At 33.5% G+C, this 21,275-nt stretch overlaps 1 protein-coding gene across 3 annotated transcripts in view; it reads left to right on the top strand.

Annotated features, from left to right (window-relative positions):
• Positions 1-20,184, top strand: part of CSMD3 (CUB and Sushi multiple domains 3) — a 1,204,765-nt gene extending 1,184,581 nt beyond the window's left edge. For all 3 annotated transcript variants that reach the window (XM_044914284.1, XM_021688378.1, XM_021688377.1), the window contains 7 exons: positions 1,039-1,218; positions 3,178-3,243; positions 8,670-8,828; positions 11,383-11,495; positions 13,818-13,905; positions 16,020-16,155; positions 20,025-20,184. In XM_044914284.1, coding sequence (XP_044770219.1) covers positions 1,039-1,218; positions 3,178-3,243; positions 8,670-8,828; positions 11,383-11,495; positions 13,818-13,905; positions 16,020-16,155; positions 20,025-20,184 — 902 coding nt within the window. The remainder of the gene's footprint in view (positions 1-1,038; positions 1,219-3,177; positions 3,244-8,669; positions 8,829-11,382; positions 11,496-13,817; positions 13,906-16,019; positions 16,156-20,024) is intronic.
• Positions 20,185-21,275: the final 1,091 nt, after the last annotated feature.

Below are 21,275 nucleotides of genomic sequence, written 5' to 3'. Positions count from 1 at the left end.
CTTCTGCTTGGGCATAATGTGAGGATTAATTAATGTAACTGCCCCCCCACCCCACCCCCAAAAAAGAATGTAGTAGAGGCAGACTATTTGTGTTTATCCTTAGCAATATTTCCTCCAGGATTAAAGATCATTAATGGAATTATATTAAATATAAAACATGTAACACAATGTCACATAATATTAAAAAGAAGTTAGCTATACACAGAATAATTTTTTCAGAGACAAACTTTTAAGTATCTGTATCCATGAACAAGTGATCAGAAATGCTTTCTGGTTTAGGGAGAAAATTCTTTGTAGCATCTGTCTCTGAGAATGGAATGGTATTTATAAGACAAAACAGGGAAACTGGGGGCAGGGCCAAGAAGTGGCATAAGTATGGGTAGAATGGAATAGAGGTAGCAAATCAAGAGTGGGAGGAAGCTTGAAGAAAAAGAGACAGAAATTAAAAGAATGAAAAGATACTGCTACTTATGGACCCAAAATATGGCCAGAAAATTCCACATGTAAAAAATTATTGAATTGTACTTTCTATATTAGGAAGTATTAATGTCAGAGTGATATACTGAGCTATGGTTGTATTTAACTTTAGAAGACATGTTTTTAAAATTTAAAATAAATATAAAAAATAAAATATTTCATAAACTGGTGTAGAAAATCTGAGCTTGACAAACTTTGAAAGGTATCTTATTAAGGACTTCTTAGATCCTTTAAAATGCTAATAATTATTGAGACTCTCTAGAATTGTGATCTAATACACATTTATGAGCTTAATTATCCCCAGTAAGGTTTCCCCCCTCCCCTTGGCTTCCCTTGTAACATCTACCAGTGTTCCACAGATGACTGCTTAGGACATGATAGCCTATGAAATTAATATGTATGTTGACATTGATACATTTTCCTTGATAAATTAGAATAACTATGCAAAGGTATATTTATATAAAGGCATTAACATGCCTCTAATATATATTGTGACTCTCATTTCAAAATTTTCTTAACATGTCTATAAAAAATGAACGCTTTTCTTTTTTCTTAATATAGCCCACAGCTGTAAGCAACCGGAAACTCCTGCTCATGCAAATGTAGTAGGAATGGACCTTCCATCTCATGGCTATACACTCATTTATACCTGCCAGCCTGGCTTCTTCCTAGCAGGTGGAACAGAACATAGAGTGTGTAGATCTGATAACACCTGGACTGGAAAAGTTCCTGTTTGTGAAGGTAGGTTTTCATTATAGAAGCTTCTAACAGAAGCTGTTCTACTATTTCAGCCTTCCTAAGATGCAAGAGACAAAAACTCATCCCAGATTAGCTTAGGAACAAAGGAAATATATTAACCAACTCCAAGGGCAGGTACTCCTGGAAGAGAGATATTATTGAGGTCTTGTTATAAATTGTTTTACATGCTCTGTTTTTTTCTTCTTTATTTCTTCTTCTAGTTACTTCATCATGGTAGGTGTATGAGTTTTCTGGGCTGTTGTAACAAAGTACCACAAGCTGGATAGCTTAAAACAGCAGAAATTTATTCTCTCAGAGTTCTGGAGGCCAGAAGCTCAAAATCAAGGTGTTGGTAGATCCATGCACCCTCTGAAGTCTCTAGGGAAAAATCATGCTTTATTTCCTCCTAACGTTTGGCAGCTTCTGGCTATCCTTGGCGTTCCTTGGCTCATGGCTGCTCCATACCAATTTCTACCTCTGTCTTCATGTGGCTTCCTTTCCTATTTCTCTTTATACGTCCTCTCCCCTTCTTATAAAGACATCAGTCACTAGATTTCAAGGTTATTTCACCTGAGGAACCCTAATTAATTATATCTTCAAATATCCTATTTCCAAAAAAAGGTCATATTTGAGATTCTTGGTGAACATGAATTTTGAGGTCCCATTATTCAACCTACCACAGTAGGGAACATTGCTGCCAACATATCTTTTGGTTTAGAAGAGTTTTTGCCAAAGCTTCTTGGTCAGGAAAGCAGTATTCAAGAGTCTGATTGTCAGTTTTAAATGGAGCCCACCTCCAGATCTGTTAGTCAACCAGGGTGATATAGTATTTTGTCCAGATCTAAGTGAAGTGTCTACTTCTCTTGCTGCTTGATCAGGACAATCCCGAGCTGGATAAGATGTAGTGAGTTTACCAGAGAAAAAAGGCTTATGTGTTCACAACCAGGAATAAAGGAATTTTTTCTAGAATTCTTGGTAAGGTCGTCAATAAATTCCTTTTCCTTTTCCTTTTTATTTTTTCAGCCCTTCTAATTCCTGTTGTCCTGCAGCATTCACAAATGTTAACGACCTTCTTTTTGAAATGTGTTCACTCTCTTAGCAAGAACACTACTCAGTTTATTTTAAATTTTTCACGAGATTGAAAGATTAAAAATCCATTTAAATCCAACAGAATTTCAATACCTTTATCTATCCACTTTGCTGTTTATCATCACTACTATAGAAGGCTAACTCAGCATTATCTCTAGACAGAGACTACTGCAGCAGACTCCCAACACCTCTGCCTGTATCAACAGCCCTTTCTTTCCACATTGTTCTCTGTCTTGGAGTCAGAGTGATGTTCACCCAAATTATTTCCCTTAAAACCTTTGAAAGACATTACATTATTCTTAAGGAAAAGATATGCCTTTATACAGCCTACAAGCCCTGAATGTCATAGCTCCCATAACTTTGCAGCATATCTAGCAACCCACATGATTTCCTTGCTTTGAACTACCTTTGGTTTGGCTTAAAACTTTAGTTTTAACTCTTTAGTTTTGAGTCTATCCAATTTCTTATAACACCATGGGCCAACTTAGCAATTTTGTATTTTGAAACACATACCTACCAAATTATTTCTGCCTTTGTGCAACAGGAATATACCCTTAAGCTTCAGCTACCATGCTGTAATCAACTGTTTACATGTTGGTCTACATGGCTTACATGTTCTTTAAAATAAGAAAGAGAATCCTGAAGTGATAAGGCAGCACTGATCTTTCCCTTGTCCCACTGAACTATAATGGGGTAATTATTGAAGTTTTTAGCTGTACAGCGGAAGTGTTGAGTAGGTACTGAGATGTTAGGATGAATTGGACATTTTGGAGAAAACTATATGATATGTCAGAGAATAAAATTGACAATGCATTACTGTGTGTGTTCCTAATTATATTAATTTTCGTGAACCTTTTACTTCTTTTTCCATAGCTGGTTCCAAAATACTGGTGAAAGATCCAAGACCTGCACTAGGAACACCTAGCCCAAAGCTAAGTGGTTAGTAATTTCAGTTGTTTTCCTAGAAGTCATGATTTCTAAAAGTGATCTACTATTTTCTTGATAAAGTGAAAGTTATTTAGAAAAATATATATTCAGTATGGGAAAACTATGAATTTGACTATTTGGAATTTGAAAACTAATATTTTATGATGTTGAATTTCAAGAAATGTAATTCTGAGACATGTTAATATTCCAAAAATAATGTTTATAGTTCTCTCTGTAAAATATCCTCGGGAGTATCTGAAAATGACTATACTATATTGTCAATGCTTTATTTAAAACATTGAAACAAAAAATGAGATGTTTTAAATATAGTTCTTTAAAAAGGAAAAAATACACTTGGTATGAGAGTAAAAGTTCAGCAATTTTAGTTTATAGTTTATTGATTTAAAAACCAAAATTTTAAATTTTGTCGTTAGAAGAATGGGCTTTTCAGTCCTACAGCCTTAATGTAATTATCATGTTGTACACCCCCTAAACTATGACTTTGGAAAAGTTATTTTATATATGTGAGCCTCCATTTCTTTATCTATGCAAAATAAACAATGATTAGATTATTATAAATGAATTTCATGAAAATGAAATGTGAAGCGCTTAGCCCATAGTAAGGCCGCAATATATGAGAGCTTCTTTTTTTAGTATTAGCCAATATTTTATTTATATGATATAAATTAAAAGCTACAGATAAAGATTTAACATTTAATCTGTACCTTGGAGACAGATTTGGTCTCATTATATTAAGCCAGAAACAGTGTTAGCTTCTAATTTTAGTTGTGTTTAGAAGTTCTCAAGGTACATGCTATAAAACTGGAGTACCCACAAAAAAATGCATCTGAAACACTGATTTATTCAACATGCAGTGGAAATAGACTGAATGCCACTAAGGCAATCCAAGAATATGTCAACATAAGAGAGAAAGTTTAACAGTGGAGTCAGAAAACCACAGTGGTCTATCAATGCAGAATTTTCCAAGGGAGATGGTTTATCTAGTAGCAGATAGGTGTTTTAAATAATAACTCCAGTATATCAAATGTAAAACCCGACTTTCCTGGCAAAACATGACCTATGGTTACCAATAAATAAAAAAGAATATGGAAGAACAACACAATTAATTTGCTTGACCCTATATATATATATAGAGAGAGAGAGAGAGAGAGAGATTTATGTATCAATCATAGAATATATATTTTATTCAAAGGCACATGGGACAGGTATAACACTTGATCATATATTAAATAATAAATAAAAACGCATACATTTCAAAGCAAAGTTAGTCTTCAGATCTGATATCTGACAATGATGCAGGTAAAAAAATTAATAAGAAAATAGGTACATTTTAAAAAATTCTGAATATTTGGAAATTAAAAACAAAATCAATACTTATGAATAATTCATAAATTAAAGAAGAAATTAAATAAAAATATACTAGAACTTAGCTATATTGAAAAATCTGTGTATCAAAACTTGGGGACTATATCAAAAACAAAGTTATGAGGGGAATTTATAGTTTTAAATTCTTACATTAGAAAAGAAAAAAGCCTCAGAATTAATGAATTAAGTAGCCCTGTTAAGAAGATATATAAAGTATAACAGAATAACCAAAAGAAAGCAGAAAATCAATGTAATAATAAAAATGAAGAAATAACCGCCCCCCCCCCCCGCCCCCGCAAGGATGCAATAGAAGAATCTCAACAGAGCCAAAAGTAGTTCTTTGGAGAAAAAAAAGTAGAAAATTTCTGGTAAGACTGATCAAAAATAGGACAAAAATTAAATAATATAACAAAAGGAAATATGAACATAACCACATAGAGAATAGATTGAATCAATTATAATTATATTAATGGGAAACAATAATAGTCAACTTTAAAAATTGGACAAATTACTAGAAAAGTATATTTTACCAGAACAGAAGAAAACTTGAATGACCCTATAACAGATAAATTAGGAGTTTAAAACTATTTCCACAGAGAAAAACCAAGTCCTTATGGATCTACCGATGAGTTCTGCCAAATTTTAGCGGAACAGAACAGATTATCCCATTTTATAAAATCTCTTCCAGTCAGAAAATCTCATTGTATGAGGGGTGCCTGGGTGGCACAGTAGGGTTAACTGTCTGACTGTTAGTTTGCAGCTCAGGTGGTGATCTCAGAGCCATGATCTCAGGGTCATGATCTTGGGGTCATGAAATGGAGCCCCACCTCAGGCTCCAGACTCAGCAGGAGTCTGTTTAGGACTCTCTCTCCCTCTTCCCTTTCCCCAGCACCCCCGACTCATGCACACTCCCTTCCTCTCTCTAAAAAAAAAAAGAAGAAGAAAAATCTCAGTCTATGAATCCAATATAATTCTAATAACTCAGAAAGACATAATACAAAAGGGAATATTACAAACCCATTGGACTGAGGATGTATAGATGAAAATATCCTACATAAAATCTTAGCAAATCAAATCTAAAATCATAGTATAACAGAAAAACCAAAAGATGACACATCAGAACCAAATTGGATTCATGATAGATATGCAGGGATATTTTTATATTAAATAATCCTTAAAAGTAATCTATGACATTAAGAGATTAAAATGCAAACAATTTTGATCAGCACAATACCTACACAGAAAATATTTGATAAAATGCAGCACCTAGTTATAATTTTAAAAGACTCTTAACAAATTAGAAAGGAAAGGAATTTCTTTTACCTGAGTAAAAAAGATCTATTAAACGTCAGAGTAAATGCTATCTTCGATGGGAAAACGTTAGAAACATTTAATTTAAAATCATAAGGCACTGTGATTAGATTACTCCAAAATAACAAGAATGAAATTTGGAAGTTGTATCAGAGTCAGGAGCATGATGCTACATTTAGCAATACTCTGAAGCCTGTGAAGTAAAGTTTAAAATCAGACGTCTTGAAAGAAAGGATCATGACATCCTAGACTTCTTTTCATTGATACCCACATCAATGAGAGTGGGATGACATTTTAGAGTTTACAAAGAACTGCCAGATACACATTCATATTTAAATCCGAAAATAGACCTTACAGTAGAAAGAAGTATGATCATTCCCATTGTACACGGGAATATAAATGATCAGATGATGTCTGCTTTGTCCAACCTGAGCTGCATTTCTCAAAAGGTAGAGGGTAGTAGACAATTCTGTGCATTCTTTTGCATTCAGTGATGTCATACTGGTAGGAGTTTGAAATCTGCTATTATGGGAATATTTACACTATAGAAATCAGCAAATACTGCACATCATTTTTTTTGTTCGTTTCATTTTGTTTTGTTTGTTTTTTCAGGAGACCCAGTTGTTAAACATTTCCTGCCCCATCAGTGATTAAACCCAATGTAATGTACTTGGCTGGTACCACTACCTCCTCCTTTCCATTGCTCTTCTCTCCTGCTGCTGAGGTTCTCTTCCATCTCCTTCAACCAACACTAATTCCCCTAAGGACTATGGATAAGATCAGCAGGTGTAATAGGTTTTCTTTGAAGGCTCGGAGATAGCGAAGAGTCATCACAGTACAGTCCAGGTGGAAATAAACAATCAGACAGACAACAGCACTTACTTACTGAGAGTCTGCTATTTGCTAGGCACTGCCATTGGCATATCTTTCTCTCTTGCTCCTGCTTTTACCTGGATGACTAAGAATCTATTACCTCCAAATTCCAGGTCTTTCTAGTGCAGCGCAACGTAGCTTGTCACTCTCTTCTGCCAATTTATTTCAGGTACACTTTCTTTACACTAAAAACTGTAATATGCTTACCAAGTCAAGGGCTTTTACCTCATTCACTGTATCAGAGTTTTAGGTAAGACTCTCTACATACTTAGCATAGCATTCCCTTATAGCTTACATAGCTGTGAAGTTGGAGGTCTGGGGAGGGACTGCCACTGTAAGGATGACTTGGCAAAGGTCCCAGAGCCAGAACTATGGATTATTCATTTTACTAACTACATGTCTGCTAAATAGATATTTTATTAGCAATTATGTAGTAAGCTCTGAGATCCACAGTTTTCCTATTTTATCTGAATAATAGCAGCAACAGTAACAGTAGTATTAGTAATGGTAGCAGCTAACACTTAGCTAAACATTTCACTTTCCTTATCGCATTTAATCTTCCTAACAACTCTCAGTTAACCTCATGTTAATTAGGAGGAAATACAGGTTTAGAGAGTTATGTAATTTATGCAAAACCACACAGTTTATAAATTGCAGAGGGACTTCAATACAAGGAGCCTAACTCCAGTGCTTGCAGTTCTAACCCTTCGACTATATTGCTTTTGAATTATTAGAGAAGAAAACATCATGTGTTGAAATATTCAGTAAAAACTCAACTCTTGAACATGTTTTACATTTCATGTATTTCATGTCTAGAGTAGTTTTGCTATTTTGGTTTGCTGAGTAGAATTCAGGGAATGTAACCTCAGTCTCTAAGATCTGGGCGATAAGTGTGATGTGTTTAGTGAAGACCAGGTGACAAATTGTCAATAACTTGTTAGGAAAAAAAAAAGGCTTTCCCTTATTCTGTTATTGACTCATTTGCGCAAATAGGCATAGCTCCCTGGAATAGCTGCTTTGGGGGGATGTGCTTTAGTGTGATGTATGAGATGAATGGCAGCTTCTCTTAGCCTTCTTTCAGGGTCTGAGTAGACTTTGCCATACTGCCTTATATAACTATAAATTACATAACTGCTTTATATAAATATAATGCCTTTTTGGCTATATCTAGAATAAAGAGCATTCCTTCTTTAGAGTTTTATAACATTTAGAATATTGATTTTACCACAGTTCATCTCTCTCCCATGAGAGTTAGGCAATTCTAGGGACAATTCCTTTATTTCCAAAAATACCTGTAAATTCAAAGTTGTCAATATGGTGAATCCCTGTTCTTCCTCAGGAGCATCTATTATTGGAATAACTGAACTCAGTATTCTGTAAAGGGGACAAAGGAGCATCCCTCCTAATGGTCTTTAAGTGCTAGTCTGCAAGAGGGGGGTTTAACTCTATGCTCTTCCTCCTATAAATCTACTCATACTGCCAGGAGAAAAGCAGGCCTCTTGGGACTTGTATACAGACCGACTTGGCTCAGTAAAATTATTTTATTTTCCTTCTGAAAGAAAGATGTTACTGGAGGAGACCACATATAAGTAAATTTGATCTTTATCTGGTTCGGAATATAAGCCTTATGCCTTTAATTGGTGCTATCTTTGATGACTCAGCTATGAATACAAATATAGGTTATTGCAATTTTGGTTTATTCCAAAAAACTTGAAACATGTATATAAAGAATTCACTTTATAATATACAGTTCACCTTATTGTGTATTTAGCAAAATTTCATAGTTCAATAAATGAATATTCATTAATCTACTTTTTAATGTTTATAGGGCACCATAAAATTAATGTGTATATTTAATCTATTTACAGTTCCCGATGATGTGTTTGCCCAAAATTATATATGGAAAGGCTCTTACAATTTCAAAGGAAAGAAACAACCCATGACCTTGACAGTTACTAGTTTCAATGCTTCCACTGGGAGAGTCAATGCAACACTCAGCAATAGCAACATGGAACTGCTACTTTCAGGTATCATGCTAAAGAACAGCAAACGATGCCTTCATGCTTTCACTTCCATCATTTTATAATTTTTATTAGTGATTTTTATACTGTGAAATATTTGTTACATTTTAATAACATTCATAATTTATTCAGAAACAAGGATTTCCTGATTTTTGGATGGATACGTGAATATTACTACACAAACGAAAAACTGATTCTGAAATAAGCTCACTCATGATGTAGCTAGAGTGAGACATCATGAAATAGAAAAGAACTTTTGATTTGAATAGCTAAATCTTTCTGTATTTTCATAACACCAAAGAGACCAGATCAATGACTTATAACCTATTTTATGGACACAAAATCATTTCTTCAAATGAGACTATTTAGGTGGACACCATAACTGAAGACAGCAAATGTAGAGCTACACTACTTTAAAGAAGCATAAGGGACCCAGAGCCCTATCCAACTGCTCAGGCTTCTCAGCTTTCTGTGTCCTTAATCTAGTGCACATTTCCCTCACTTTGTTCTGTTTTTTTCTGACATTCAGCTGTTTTCTCAAATGTCATCTCATCAACAGTGCTCCCAATGATCCTATCTAAAGTAATACTCTCATTACAAATACAGACACACTCTTAGTCTTAGACACTCTTATCCTGTTTCACTTTCTTCTTTTCACTATTTATAGTATAGTATAATATGGTATTAGATGACATGATATGACATTATTTATTTGTCTATACTCCAACAATATAAGTTCTAAGAGGGAAGCTCTTTGCCTTCCCAGTTCATTACCATATCTCAGAAGTTAGAAAAGCATTTGGAACAAAATAGGCCTCAGTGAATATTGTCCAAGTAATGAATTTGAAATATTGCTCTCATTTAAAAAATATTTTAAAAATACTGATATTGCAAATATGAAATATATTTTTTAAACTTCTTGGTTGTTGGGGCTCTTGGATGGCTCAGTCAATTAGGTATCCCACTCTTGATTTTGGCTCAGGTCATGATCCCAGGGTCATGAGACTGAGCTCCATGTTGGGCTCCCTGCTGGGCATGGAGCCTGCTTGGTATTCTCTCTTTCCCTCTCCCCCTGGCCCTCCCCCACCGTCTCTCTCCCTCTCTTAAATAAATAAATAAATAAGCAAACTTCTTGGCTATGTGAATATCCTAAATAATTATTCATAATAAAATAATTTGTGGTATAAATGAAATGGAAACTAACATTATATTTATTGATTTTATAAATTTTAGGAAAACGATCGCATCATTTTGTATTATTGAATGATTCTCCATTACGTCCAAAGTTAAAGTGTCGGAAGCTAATATGTATTATATTTTAAAAACTATACACAGTTACAGTAATATAAACTGAAAGAAGCTTTATATTAAAATAAATTCATTTAAATTGTGACTACTGATTTATTTAACTTTGAGATATAACCTCTTTTTCTTTATTTTCTATAAGAGTCCACACGAAATAAATGTATACTTAATCTAATCTACAAAAATTTCAAAATAAATTCCTACAAATATAGAAAAACAAACATTAATACATTAATTTGCTATCACTGTCTCCATATAAATCAATTATAACATTTTCCCAGCAATATTATTTTGTATTACTTTTACGTCTTTCCTGTCAACTATAACTTACTTTTGGTCAAGGTCTATGTGTCATCTTTGTATTCCCAGCATATTCTTACGATACCTTATTACACAGGTGAAAGATTAAGTAAGTGAATGCATGAGTCAAATTTCAACCATAAGTTAATCACAAATTTTTACTTAGAAACTTATCTCCTATTATTCCGCTAAGCACATTTATATTCCAGCTTATTCCTACTTTTAGAATACTCACTGTTTAAGAAAAAAATCATTGTATATATGTTTGCTTTTCTCTCTTATGCCATTATCTATATTTACCTTCTTAAACTAGAGACCCTACCTGATTTTCAAGACCCAGTCCAAATGCTCTTTTTCTTAATAAGCATTTCCTGATCACTCCATTGTGAAATGATCCCTCTCTCTTCTGGCCTCTTATTTATCATATTTTTTCCATTATTTTAGTTGGTTATGTATCTGACTAACATTTTCTACTTCATTGGAAATGCTTTTAAGCATCCTATCTTTAGATAGGAACATATATATTCTTCTTTGTTCTCCAGTAGCACCTAGAATACGCTTTCACAGGGTTGGCACCCAATTCACTATTAAGAAAAATATCAGGAATTTTAACACTTGATTTATATCTTTGAAGATTTTAAATTTCATTGGGGGAAGAAGTTATTTTGTTTGCAATATCATGGAATGATTTTAGTAAGAACAGTAATACTTAATTTTAATAGCATAGGTAATTTAACCCCACAATTAAGACTAAAGTTGAGAATTTCACTGAGAGATTAACATATTTTGCAGGATTTGTGGAAAGCATTATGGATAAAGCTGGTCTTGACTTGGCTTTGTTTGATTTCTTCTCCTATGACATGTATTACATGATATATTTAAGGAGTTAAAGATAATAAAATGAAGCATAACTATTTACAAAATTAGTAGATTAAAATGTCCTTACATTTTATAGGGGTATATAAAAGCCAGGAAGCTCGCCTGATGTTACATATCTACCTTATTAAAGTACCAACTCATGCTTCTGTGAAGAAAATGAAAGAGGACAATTGGGCCATGGATGGCTTTGTAAGTATAGTTCTTTAAATGTCTGCTGCTAATTTTAATAACCAATTTGTGCTATAACTTGTCATTAAGATTCCAGAAAAAGGTAATTTTCTAAATTTAGCTAATTATGAACACACATGCATATATAAAATGGCAAGATTACTATTATGGGTAAATTATTTTGAAAACAAGTTTCAGTGTAAATTCTTAGTAATCTAGAATGTTAAACCTAGGATTACTGGATTCTGATGAATTTTGCTTACTTTTGTAGTGTTTACGTGTATGAGGGCCATATAGTTTTTCACTGGTTTCATCAAATCTATTTTGTCTATGGTCAGTACTATGATAAATAAATCTGGATAAAATGTAATTCATTCTTTGTCTGGATCCACTGTTTAAGACATACAAAATGCATCAGAAAAAGTAAGTATGCCCATTACATTTAAGCTTTTTTCTCTAGATTTAACAGATTTAGAATATTTTACAAAATATTTAGAATATTTTATAAAGTTGTTTATGAAAAGGAAGTTCTGTAAATTACTTCATGTGGAAAAATAGTTACCATAGCTTCACCATGGAATCACCCTGCTCTATTCAGCCACTTACGTGAATGGAGTTTCTAAATTGGAAGTTGGAAACAACAAACCTTCTATTCACATATTCCCCCGGAGTCTTTCCTAAAAAACGAGCAGGGGAGCTCTAACTACATCCTCACAAGTAACAGGTCTTCTTTTACAGGGAAGACCTAGCGGGAAAGAAGATAGTAGGTCATAGGCTTCAGTAAGTTTTGTGCCTGAGGAGAAAAAAATGTTTTTCCTATTTCTCTATTCGTGCCATTATTTGTGGAGTTGGAAACTAACTCATGTCTTCAATGCACTCGAATTGTGTAATTATTTCATCTAGGAAGCAAATAAAATGAATTCATTCATTTAAATCTTAGAGTTTGAGCTCTTCTTTTTAGGAGCATTTCATTTTTAAAAATGACCATGACCAGAGTACGATGTCTGGTAATAAGGAATAAATCACTTCTTCTGACATTCCAGACTGCTATGGATGGATTGGTATGATAGTTTCCTTTTTAGGGTGTGGATTCAAGGTCTTTTACAACTTTTACAATAATGTAAAGGACTTAGGTAACTAATTAAAATAAACTTCAGGGCAAATTCACATTACTAGATACAGAAACACTGAAATATATCTATTTCTATTGTATTTATGAGATAAAATCACACTATGCATGTAAAGTATTTTTTAAATATAGGATTTTATACACATGCAAGATACATGTTATAGTCAGCATTTACAGCATTAGACACAACCACAAAATCTCAGGGTCGAAGGAGTATTTTATCCTTTCTCATGTATCTGGGATTAGTTGTGGGTGATCCACTTGAGGCTATGGTAGCAAGTTCGGGTCTGCTCCAGGTGTCTTATTCTGGGGCCCAGGTTGAAGGGGCAGCAGCTAACCAGAGCATATCCTCTTGTCAGAGCTCAGAAGCTCTGAGGGGTAACCTCTATTGAGATATAATTCATATGCCCATTTAAAGTGTACAATTCAATGGCTTTTAGTATATTCACAAGTGTGTAACCATCACCATAGTTGATTTTAGAATATTTCTGTCACCTCAAAAAGAAACTCCACACCCTTTAGCTATCATCACTCTACCCCTCCACCCCTCATCTCCACCTTAGCCCTAAGCAACTACAAATCTATTTTCTGTTTCTATGGATTTCTCTGTTTGGGATATTCATATTTATAGAATCTTATAATATGTGTTTTTTTGTGACTGGCTTCTTTCACTTATTATAATGGGAAATGTGCCTCTTAAGGCCTAGGCTTGGAACTGCCCTATTGTTAATTCCACCCACATTCCATTGGCCAAAGCAAGTCACAGGACTAAACCCAATGAGATGGAAAGTACATTCTTCTCATGAAGATTGGTGAGAGGGAGAGAAGGCCTGCAGGCATGCTAAACAGGAATCAAATCTACAAAGTACAGTTTTATTATATTTAATTTTTAATTGATCATTTGCTTTGTTTCATCATATCATTGCCCTTTTTTGACAGTAGGTTTCTTAGCCTAAGAGAAATCTCTGTATATCTATATCATATATTAATAACAACCCCTTTTTTCTAATATCCTAATTACTTAAAAATTAAAATTTTGATTTTGCTTATAATGACAAATTTGCACAATATGCTGTGTTTTACATAGGAGGAAGATACAGAGTTAGGAACTCTGCATAACATTCATTTAAGAGTAAAACTGAATATTTATTAAGGCTGGGAAAATATAGCTGTGTCCAATCTTCAGATTTAATCAACCTTATAAATATTTTTAGGTTTCTGCTGAGCCTGATGGAGCTACTTATGTATTTCAAGGATTTATTCAGGGCAAAGATTATGGGCAATTTGGACTGCAAAGACTAGGTAATGTATTCATTTTCATTTTCATGTAGTTCCTTTATTACTCCAGACATCACAAGAAAATACAGTGGATTCTGTACATTAGGCACACTTCCTACATTTTTAATTTTGCATTGTCAGGATTATATATTGATACATTTGATAGCCTTTTAAATAATTGCATTCTTCAGAATATTGATTCTCTATGTACCAGCCCTACAGTGCTTGGTTGTCATATTTCTAATAAATATGACACACTGTCTTGCCCTTAGCAAGTAAAAAGGAGAAAAAGAGATACAGATATAAAAGAAAATATTAAACTGTAAATTATTTTATCTCATGAGAACTGCAGTACTTCTCTTCATTTTGAATATTGTTGCAACTTTCTTTCTCTTTCAAAAATATACTGGCACTTTGAAAACTTAGTATCTGGAAAGGGAAAATAACTTTGAGGAATGGACCCCTTTTGGGGGCTTTGCACTATTCAGATATGTAAACTTCCTGTAGTAGGAGGCATGGATTTTGTCATTCTTCTCCCCAACTCTTCTAAAATATACACAGACATTTAATGGTCTTGCTTGAATATAATTATTAACATAGCTTTTGTAGATAATTTTCCTAAGGTATATTGTTTCCCATTATTATATTGTGGTATTGATATATAAAGAATAAATTCAGGCTCTAAAAACTACTATTTGATGTTTATCTTCAAAATTCCATTACTTTGAACTTTTACATAAATATTCTGAGTCCATTGAAAAATAAGGTAGAAATAAGGTATTAACTTTTAACCTGGACTAAGGTGTGATTTAGTTGAATATAACTATTTATCAAAAAGGGAAATTTGCTTTCTCTAAGTGAACAATAATAATAAGATGTCATTTCAGGTAATGTCTTGCCTAAAATTCTGTTAGTTTTGAAAACCAGATAAAATATTCATTAACACAGGACATTAACACAGTTGTGTAATTTAATGCAAGATGTTTATGTGAGCTATTCCCAAAAACATCTCACACACTGTATGTCTAAAACAGAACCTGTAAAAAAAAAAACAAAAAAACAAAAACAAAAAATGAGATATTTCTTTCTGGGGAAAATAAAAGCAAAACACAAAAAACAACCTGTTCATTATTTTCTCTTCCCCTAACCTTATCCAACATGTTAACAAACCTGATTCTCATTTCCTAATTTTGCTAATGTCTTTGCCATTTACTCATCCCCAAGTAGAACCCTTCTCATGTGCCCTCTTACCTCTTATCCTAACAAACAGGTTCTGTTGACTTTTAACTACAAAATGTTCCCCTACATCTATTTTTTCATGCTTCTCCTAGTGCTCTAGGACACAATCAACTTCCATTTTTATCTGGGATGTTGCTATGACCTTTGAAGTACTCTTGCTTCCAGTCCAGATCCCCTCAAGTCCATCCCACCCTAGTCACTGTTCTAAATTGTGTGTCTTATCACAGGGGCTTTTATTTCTAAACACCCACAGTTGTCCCTCACTGCAGGTAGGTAACAAGTTTGAACTCCTTAGAATGATGTTTATGGCTTTTCAGGGTCTGGCCATAGTTTTACCATTTTAGCATCCTACTCCTACCACACTGATACATACTTAACCTCTACATCCTTTCCACAGTTACCCCCAGTGCTTGTCACATCTAAATAGGCCACTCACCTTCCCATTTCTAGGCTTAATGATGGTCCTATTTCCTCTCCCATCCATTGTTCTACTGATTCTTCAAAGCCAAGCTCATATTGTATATTCTCCGGAATACATTCTTATGTATCACCAGATGGAATTACTCCTTCTCTTCCTCAAGCACATTGATCATTAATTCATGCTTGATGTCTACACTTACTTTTTTGTCATGGTATTCTTCCCACAACTGTATAAACTCCTCAGTTCAGAGACTCTGTTTATTTTTTATTCTGTATCCTTTCCTGGGAAAATGTCTTATAAATAGAACGCACTGTACAAACTTGTATGGAAAACAGTTGAAGGAGTTTCATGAATTACTTTGTTTCCTATGTACATTTCCTAGTAGATATCTTGAGAAAGAAAGAAAATGATTGGTTCATAAAAATAAAAATCAATTGTGATAAAAAAAGTTGATTTTTTTTTTTTTTTTTTTTTATAGGACTGAACATGTCAGAAGGCTCAAATTCTTCAAATCAGCCTCATGGTACAAACAGTAGTTCTGTGGCCATTGCTATTCTTGTGCCTTTTTTTGCACTTATATTTGCAGGATTTGGGTTTTATCTTTATAAACAAAGGTAAGTTTGTTGATTTCACTTACAAAACATTTCCAAAATCTTCATGTTCTTTTTACTACTCTAGTTCAAATCATAACTTCCATTTTTTTTCTGGGTTTTTGAAAACAAGGTGTGCCAAATATTGCAACAATTGTTAAAAACCTTATTTCCCCTGCCTGCCTCCCACCACCCCAACGTGGTAAAACGAAAATCACTCTGTTAATTTGCATGAACATTCAACTTAACACTTACTACTTTTTCGAGTCAATTTCTTGGTACATACTTAATTGTACCAGTTAGTTTTGCATTCTCCATAATGAGACTTTAGAGATACAAAATCCAGGTTAAAGTTTAAATCGAAGAGGTGATACCTGCTGCCAGATTTATTTAGAGAATTAGGAAGATGTTTGTGCCCAAACCTTCTTAGTTCACATGACAATGCTGACCAATTTCACCCAGGCAGACAGATGGTAAAATCCTCTAATCTCCTTTTCTTCTGCTGCTTTTAGAAGATTATGCAATTAATATGTTATATTTCTTATATATCGACTATATGACATACATAGTATTAGTTTGTCTTTGTTTATTATGTCCATTACAACATCCCAAGTGGCTTTATTATATAGTTGTCTGCTATTTGGGACTATCCTTTATCAAGAAGAAAATATGTAGGTAACTGGATAATTAAATGAATATTGTTACTAAATGTATTTTTCTCAAAACTGATAATTATAAATTTCAGCCTAGATTATCTAAAAATGGTTATGTAATATTACATGAATTTGTAATTATTGAATATTAGCAGCTGCTTAGGCCTTATCAATATCAGATTTTATTAATGATAAAAAATCATCACTAAATTTATCTATAAAGCAAGCTATTCTGATCTTTCTTTAAAAACTATTTTTGTGAAATATGCATAACATAAAACCATTTAAACCATTCTAGGTACACAGTTCAGTGGCCTTTAGTATATTCACAATGTCATGGAGCCCTCACTGCAGTTCCAGAATATTTCCATCAACCCAGAAGAAAACTGTGCCATTAATCAGTCATCCCCCATTCCTCCCACTCCTGCCCTAGGCAACTGCTAATTTGCTTTCTATCTGTATCTGTTTGCCTATTCTGGGTATTTCGTATAAATGGAATCATGTACTATGTGATATTTTATATCTGGTCTCTTAAACTTAACATAACGTTTTCAAGTTTCTTCCATGTTACAGCATTTATCAGTACTCCATTTCTTTATCTGTCTGAATAATATTCCATTGTGTTTGAATGTGTTCTGTTTAAATATGTCCATTCATCAGTTGATGGGCATTTGGATTGCTCCTACATTTTGGCTATTGTGAATAGTGCTGATATATACACTTGTGCAAGTTTTTGTTTGGACACCCACTTCAATTCTTTTGGGTATATACCCCAAAATAGAATTGCTGGGTTTTGGGGTAATTGCACATTTAACTTACTGGGGAAGCACCAACTGTTTTGCAGAGCAACTGTGCCGTATTTTATTCCCACCAGCAATGTATGCACCGTTCCACTTCCTCCACATCCATGCCAACACTTGTCATTTTCTGTTTTCTTTTCTTTTTTTTTCTTTTTTATTATAGTCATCCTAATGCATATGTGAAGTGGTATCTTATTGTAGTTTTGATTTGCATTTCCCTAATTACCAATAATATTGAGCATCTTTTCAGTGTTTCTTGGCCATTTTCCTTTGAAGAAATGCCTATTTAAGTATTTGCCAATTTTTTATTTGGTCATTTGTTCTTGTTGTTGAATTGTAAGAGTTCTTTATATATTTTGGAGACTAGACTCAGCACATATATGGTTTGCAAATATTTCTCCCTTTCTATGAGTTGTATTTTCACTCTCTTGATAGTGTCACTTGATGTACAAAGGTTTCTCATTTTGATGAAGTCTAGTTTATTTATTTTCTTTTGTTATTTGTGCTTGGAGTGTTATATCTAAGAAATCATTGCCAGATTCAAGGTCATGAATCAAGAGCAGATTTACCTATATGTTTTCCCCAAAGGGTTTAATAGACTTAGCTCTTACATTCAAAAGTTCCATTCATTTTGAATTAATTTTTGTTGATGTTGTAAACTTTTCTGAAACTTGATATTATTTTCCTTAAAGCTGTTGTTCAATATTATTTATAACATGTCTTCATATCTTCATGATTCTTGCTTAATTAGAAGAAAATGATGTTGCTTTTGGTTTTTATTGTGAATCTAGTTTGAAAAAAGAGAGACAAATACTATCCATTAGAACTATGCACCTGGCAAGAACAAGTTATAAGAATATAACTGTATAGGATGCCATTGAAAGAAACTTAAGATAGCTTTAACAAAATTTATTGCCATACAAATCACCTAACAATGTTTAATACAGAGAAAAATTCAGAAAATGCATTAGAAATAATAAAGTAATATAATAGCAAATACAAAATATGATAAAATAGTTGAAATTTGTAGTGTTTGGTATAAACAAAGGAATTGAGAAACAGATCTATTTTAAGATATATCCATTTTAGGAATTAGGTCCCAGAAACTGCCTGGAGCAAGTCTGCCTTTGTACCATAATGAATGTCAGCAAATTATGCAGTGGGATGTAGGAAACTAGAAATAAGATTTGCCAAAGGATAGAGAAATAAAAAAAGGAAGAAAGAATTCAAGACCAGCAAGTTACACTAGCCAGCCTAGAATGCATGTAAAGTTTTGTTATGTAAAACCAAATGTTCAGTTATCAGTAACTCTTTGGAAACTATTTTCATGATTTAATTATCAGTATAGTCATTTCTTCTTTGAGATTTTGAATTTATTGTTCTAATGTATACCATTTTTAAGAAAATTGAGTATGTTTTGGGGATACTCCAAGTACCATCCTAAATTGGGCCTCAGTGTTAGTTGTCTGCTCATTCTGAAATCCTTTTTAATGAGTGCAGAACTGGCTCCTTCTTGTCCTTCAAGTCTCAGATTATATTTTATCTCCTCAGAGATGCTTTTCCTTATTACTGCTTCTAAAGTGGGTTCCTGGGGCGCCTGGGTGGCTCAGTTGGTTAAGCGACTGCCTTCGGCTCAGGTCATGATCCTGGAGTCCCGGGATCGAGTCCCGCATCGGGCTCCCTGCTCGGCAGGGAGTCTGCTTCTCCCTCTGACCCTCCTCCCTCTCATGCTCTCTGTATCTCATTCTCTCTGTCTCAAATAAAAAAAAAAAAAAAAAAAAATCTTTAAAGTGGGTTCCTGTTACTTATTGTCATATCAACAGCTTTCTTTTTCATCAGAACAATTCTTATTACCTATTTTTCTTGTTTTATTTATTTATTTTTACTTTATTTAACAAATATTTATTAATTAATTATTTTCTATCACTACATTATGAGCTCCATGAGAGTAATGCTTTCCTTGCATTTTCTTTTAAAAAAAAATTCTATATCCAATGCCTAAGATCATGCCTGGCACATAACAGATGCTCAGTAAATATTTGAGGAATTAATGAATGAATGGATGGGTGGATGGTTAGTAATGAGATTTATATTTATCATCACCATAATTTATTTATATTATACATGCAAATTCATAATGATTATTATTGCATCAGAAAATTTAAATTTATGAAAATAGCCATAATACATTTATTTATACTTGTATTACTCATATTGGCGCTGTACATTAGTATGTATTATATGTAAATAATAAAAGTCACTCAGGGTTTAAAAGTGACTGGTAAATTGTTTGAATTTGATGTGTTGAGCTTATGATTTCTCAATTAATACTTTGAAGTTACATTATGCATTAACAATGATAATTCAAGTATGTTTGAGCCCTACTCTGCTATTTTTAGAAGAACGTTAACACATAACTAATCAGTGTTCTCATCAACAGGACTGCACCCAAAACACAGTATACAGGATGTTCAGTTCATGAAAATAACAATGGCCAAGCAGCTTTTGAAAACCCCATGTATGATACCAACTCAAAGTCAGTGGAAGGGAAGGCAGTACGATTCGATCCCAACTTGAACACGGTCTGCACAATGGTATAACTTGGCAACTCTTTGCCTTCTTCAGAAGCTTGGAAATCGACACACAAAACAGTGCACATTTAGTTCACTGCTAAACAAATTAAAGCACACTTTTCAGGACTTGCTGGGTCACCTTTTCCTGAGGAATGAGAGAGAAGAGTGTTTTTCATAAACTGGACCATAATTCTTCTTCATGTTTACCATGGAGAGTTTTACAGAAATTTGGCTGCACTCTGAGAGTGCTTACTCACAGTTTATTTGCTTTTTTAAAAAAGGAGATTATTCTAAAACATAAACTTATTTGCATATATTGGAGGAGCATCCACTATCAGTATTTCTGTGCTTTAAAAAGTATATTAGAGGGACTGGGTTTAAAAAAAAAAGATATAGGGTAGAAAATAAGAGCTATACTTACAAGAGTCAATAGATCACTGACTTCTCTTTAACTGTCATGAGCTACATCACACCCATGAGTCTGTATTTCACACCACTCTATCCACTCTCCGTTCTTGTTAATTGAGTCATTGTCTTCCTTATTTCCATGATTATTTCAGATTGAGTCATGCCCTGAAGTGTTTAAGAGCTAATTTATGCCACAAAAGAGATAAGACTGCCTACTCTGATTTGACTCTTTCTGGCTTTTGTTCTTCAGTATCATATTGTTATTTTTTTTAGACGGTTGTCACAGTTTCTGCAAATGGCAAGATCATTGTGCTATTTTCCCAATTCCCCTCATTATGTTGTAACCAATATTACTCCGTAAGCCATGGGGCAGTGTTTAACACCTTGCTTCAGTCTGTTTTGTCACCCAGAAACCACTCTAGCTGGCAAAACTTACCCATAATAATGATGGTTTTGTAGTTATCTGAGACACCAAACTTACCATCCTTTACCACACTTTCCAAAGTTCTTGAAAGACCAAATAGAACCTATCTACTATAGTTGGCTATGATATATCCTATTTTCCTTCCAGTTGAACCTCTAAATTTATTTCACATTGTTTTGAACTTTTATCAACAACGAGTTAGAAATATAAGATTTTAAGCTTTTAACTTTTATCTAACAATGAGTTAGACATACATTTTGGATCAGTCCATAACTATAATGACTAC

The sequence above is a fragment of the Neomonachus schauinslandi genome, chromosome 4 (assembly GCF_002201575.2).
Source record: "Neomonachus schauinslandi chromosome 4, ASM220157v2, whole genome shotgun sequence".
NCBI lineage: Eukaryota > Metazoa > Chordata > Mammalia > Carnivora > Phocidae > Neomonachus > Neomonachus schauinslandi.
The sequence above is the reverse complement of the archived record's forward strand: the minus strand, read 5'-3'. Positions and strand labels throughout refer to the sequence as shown.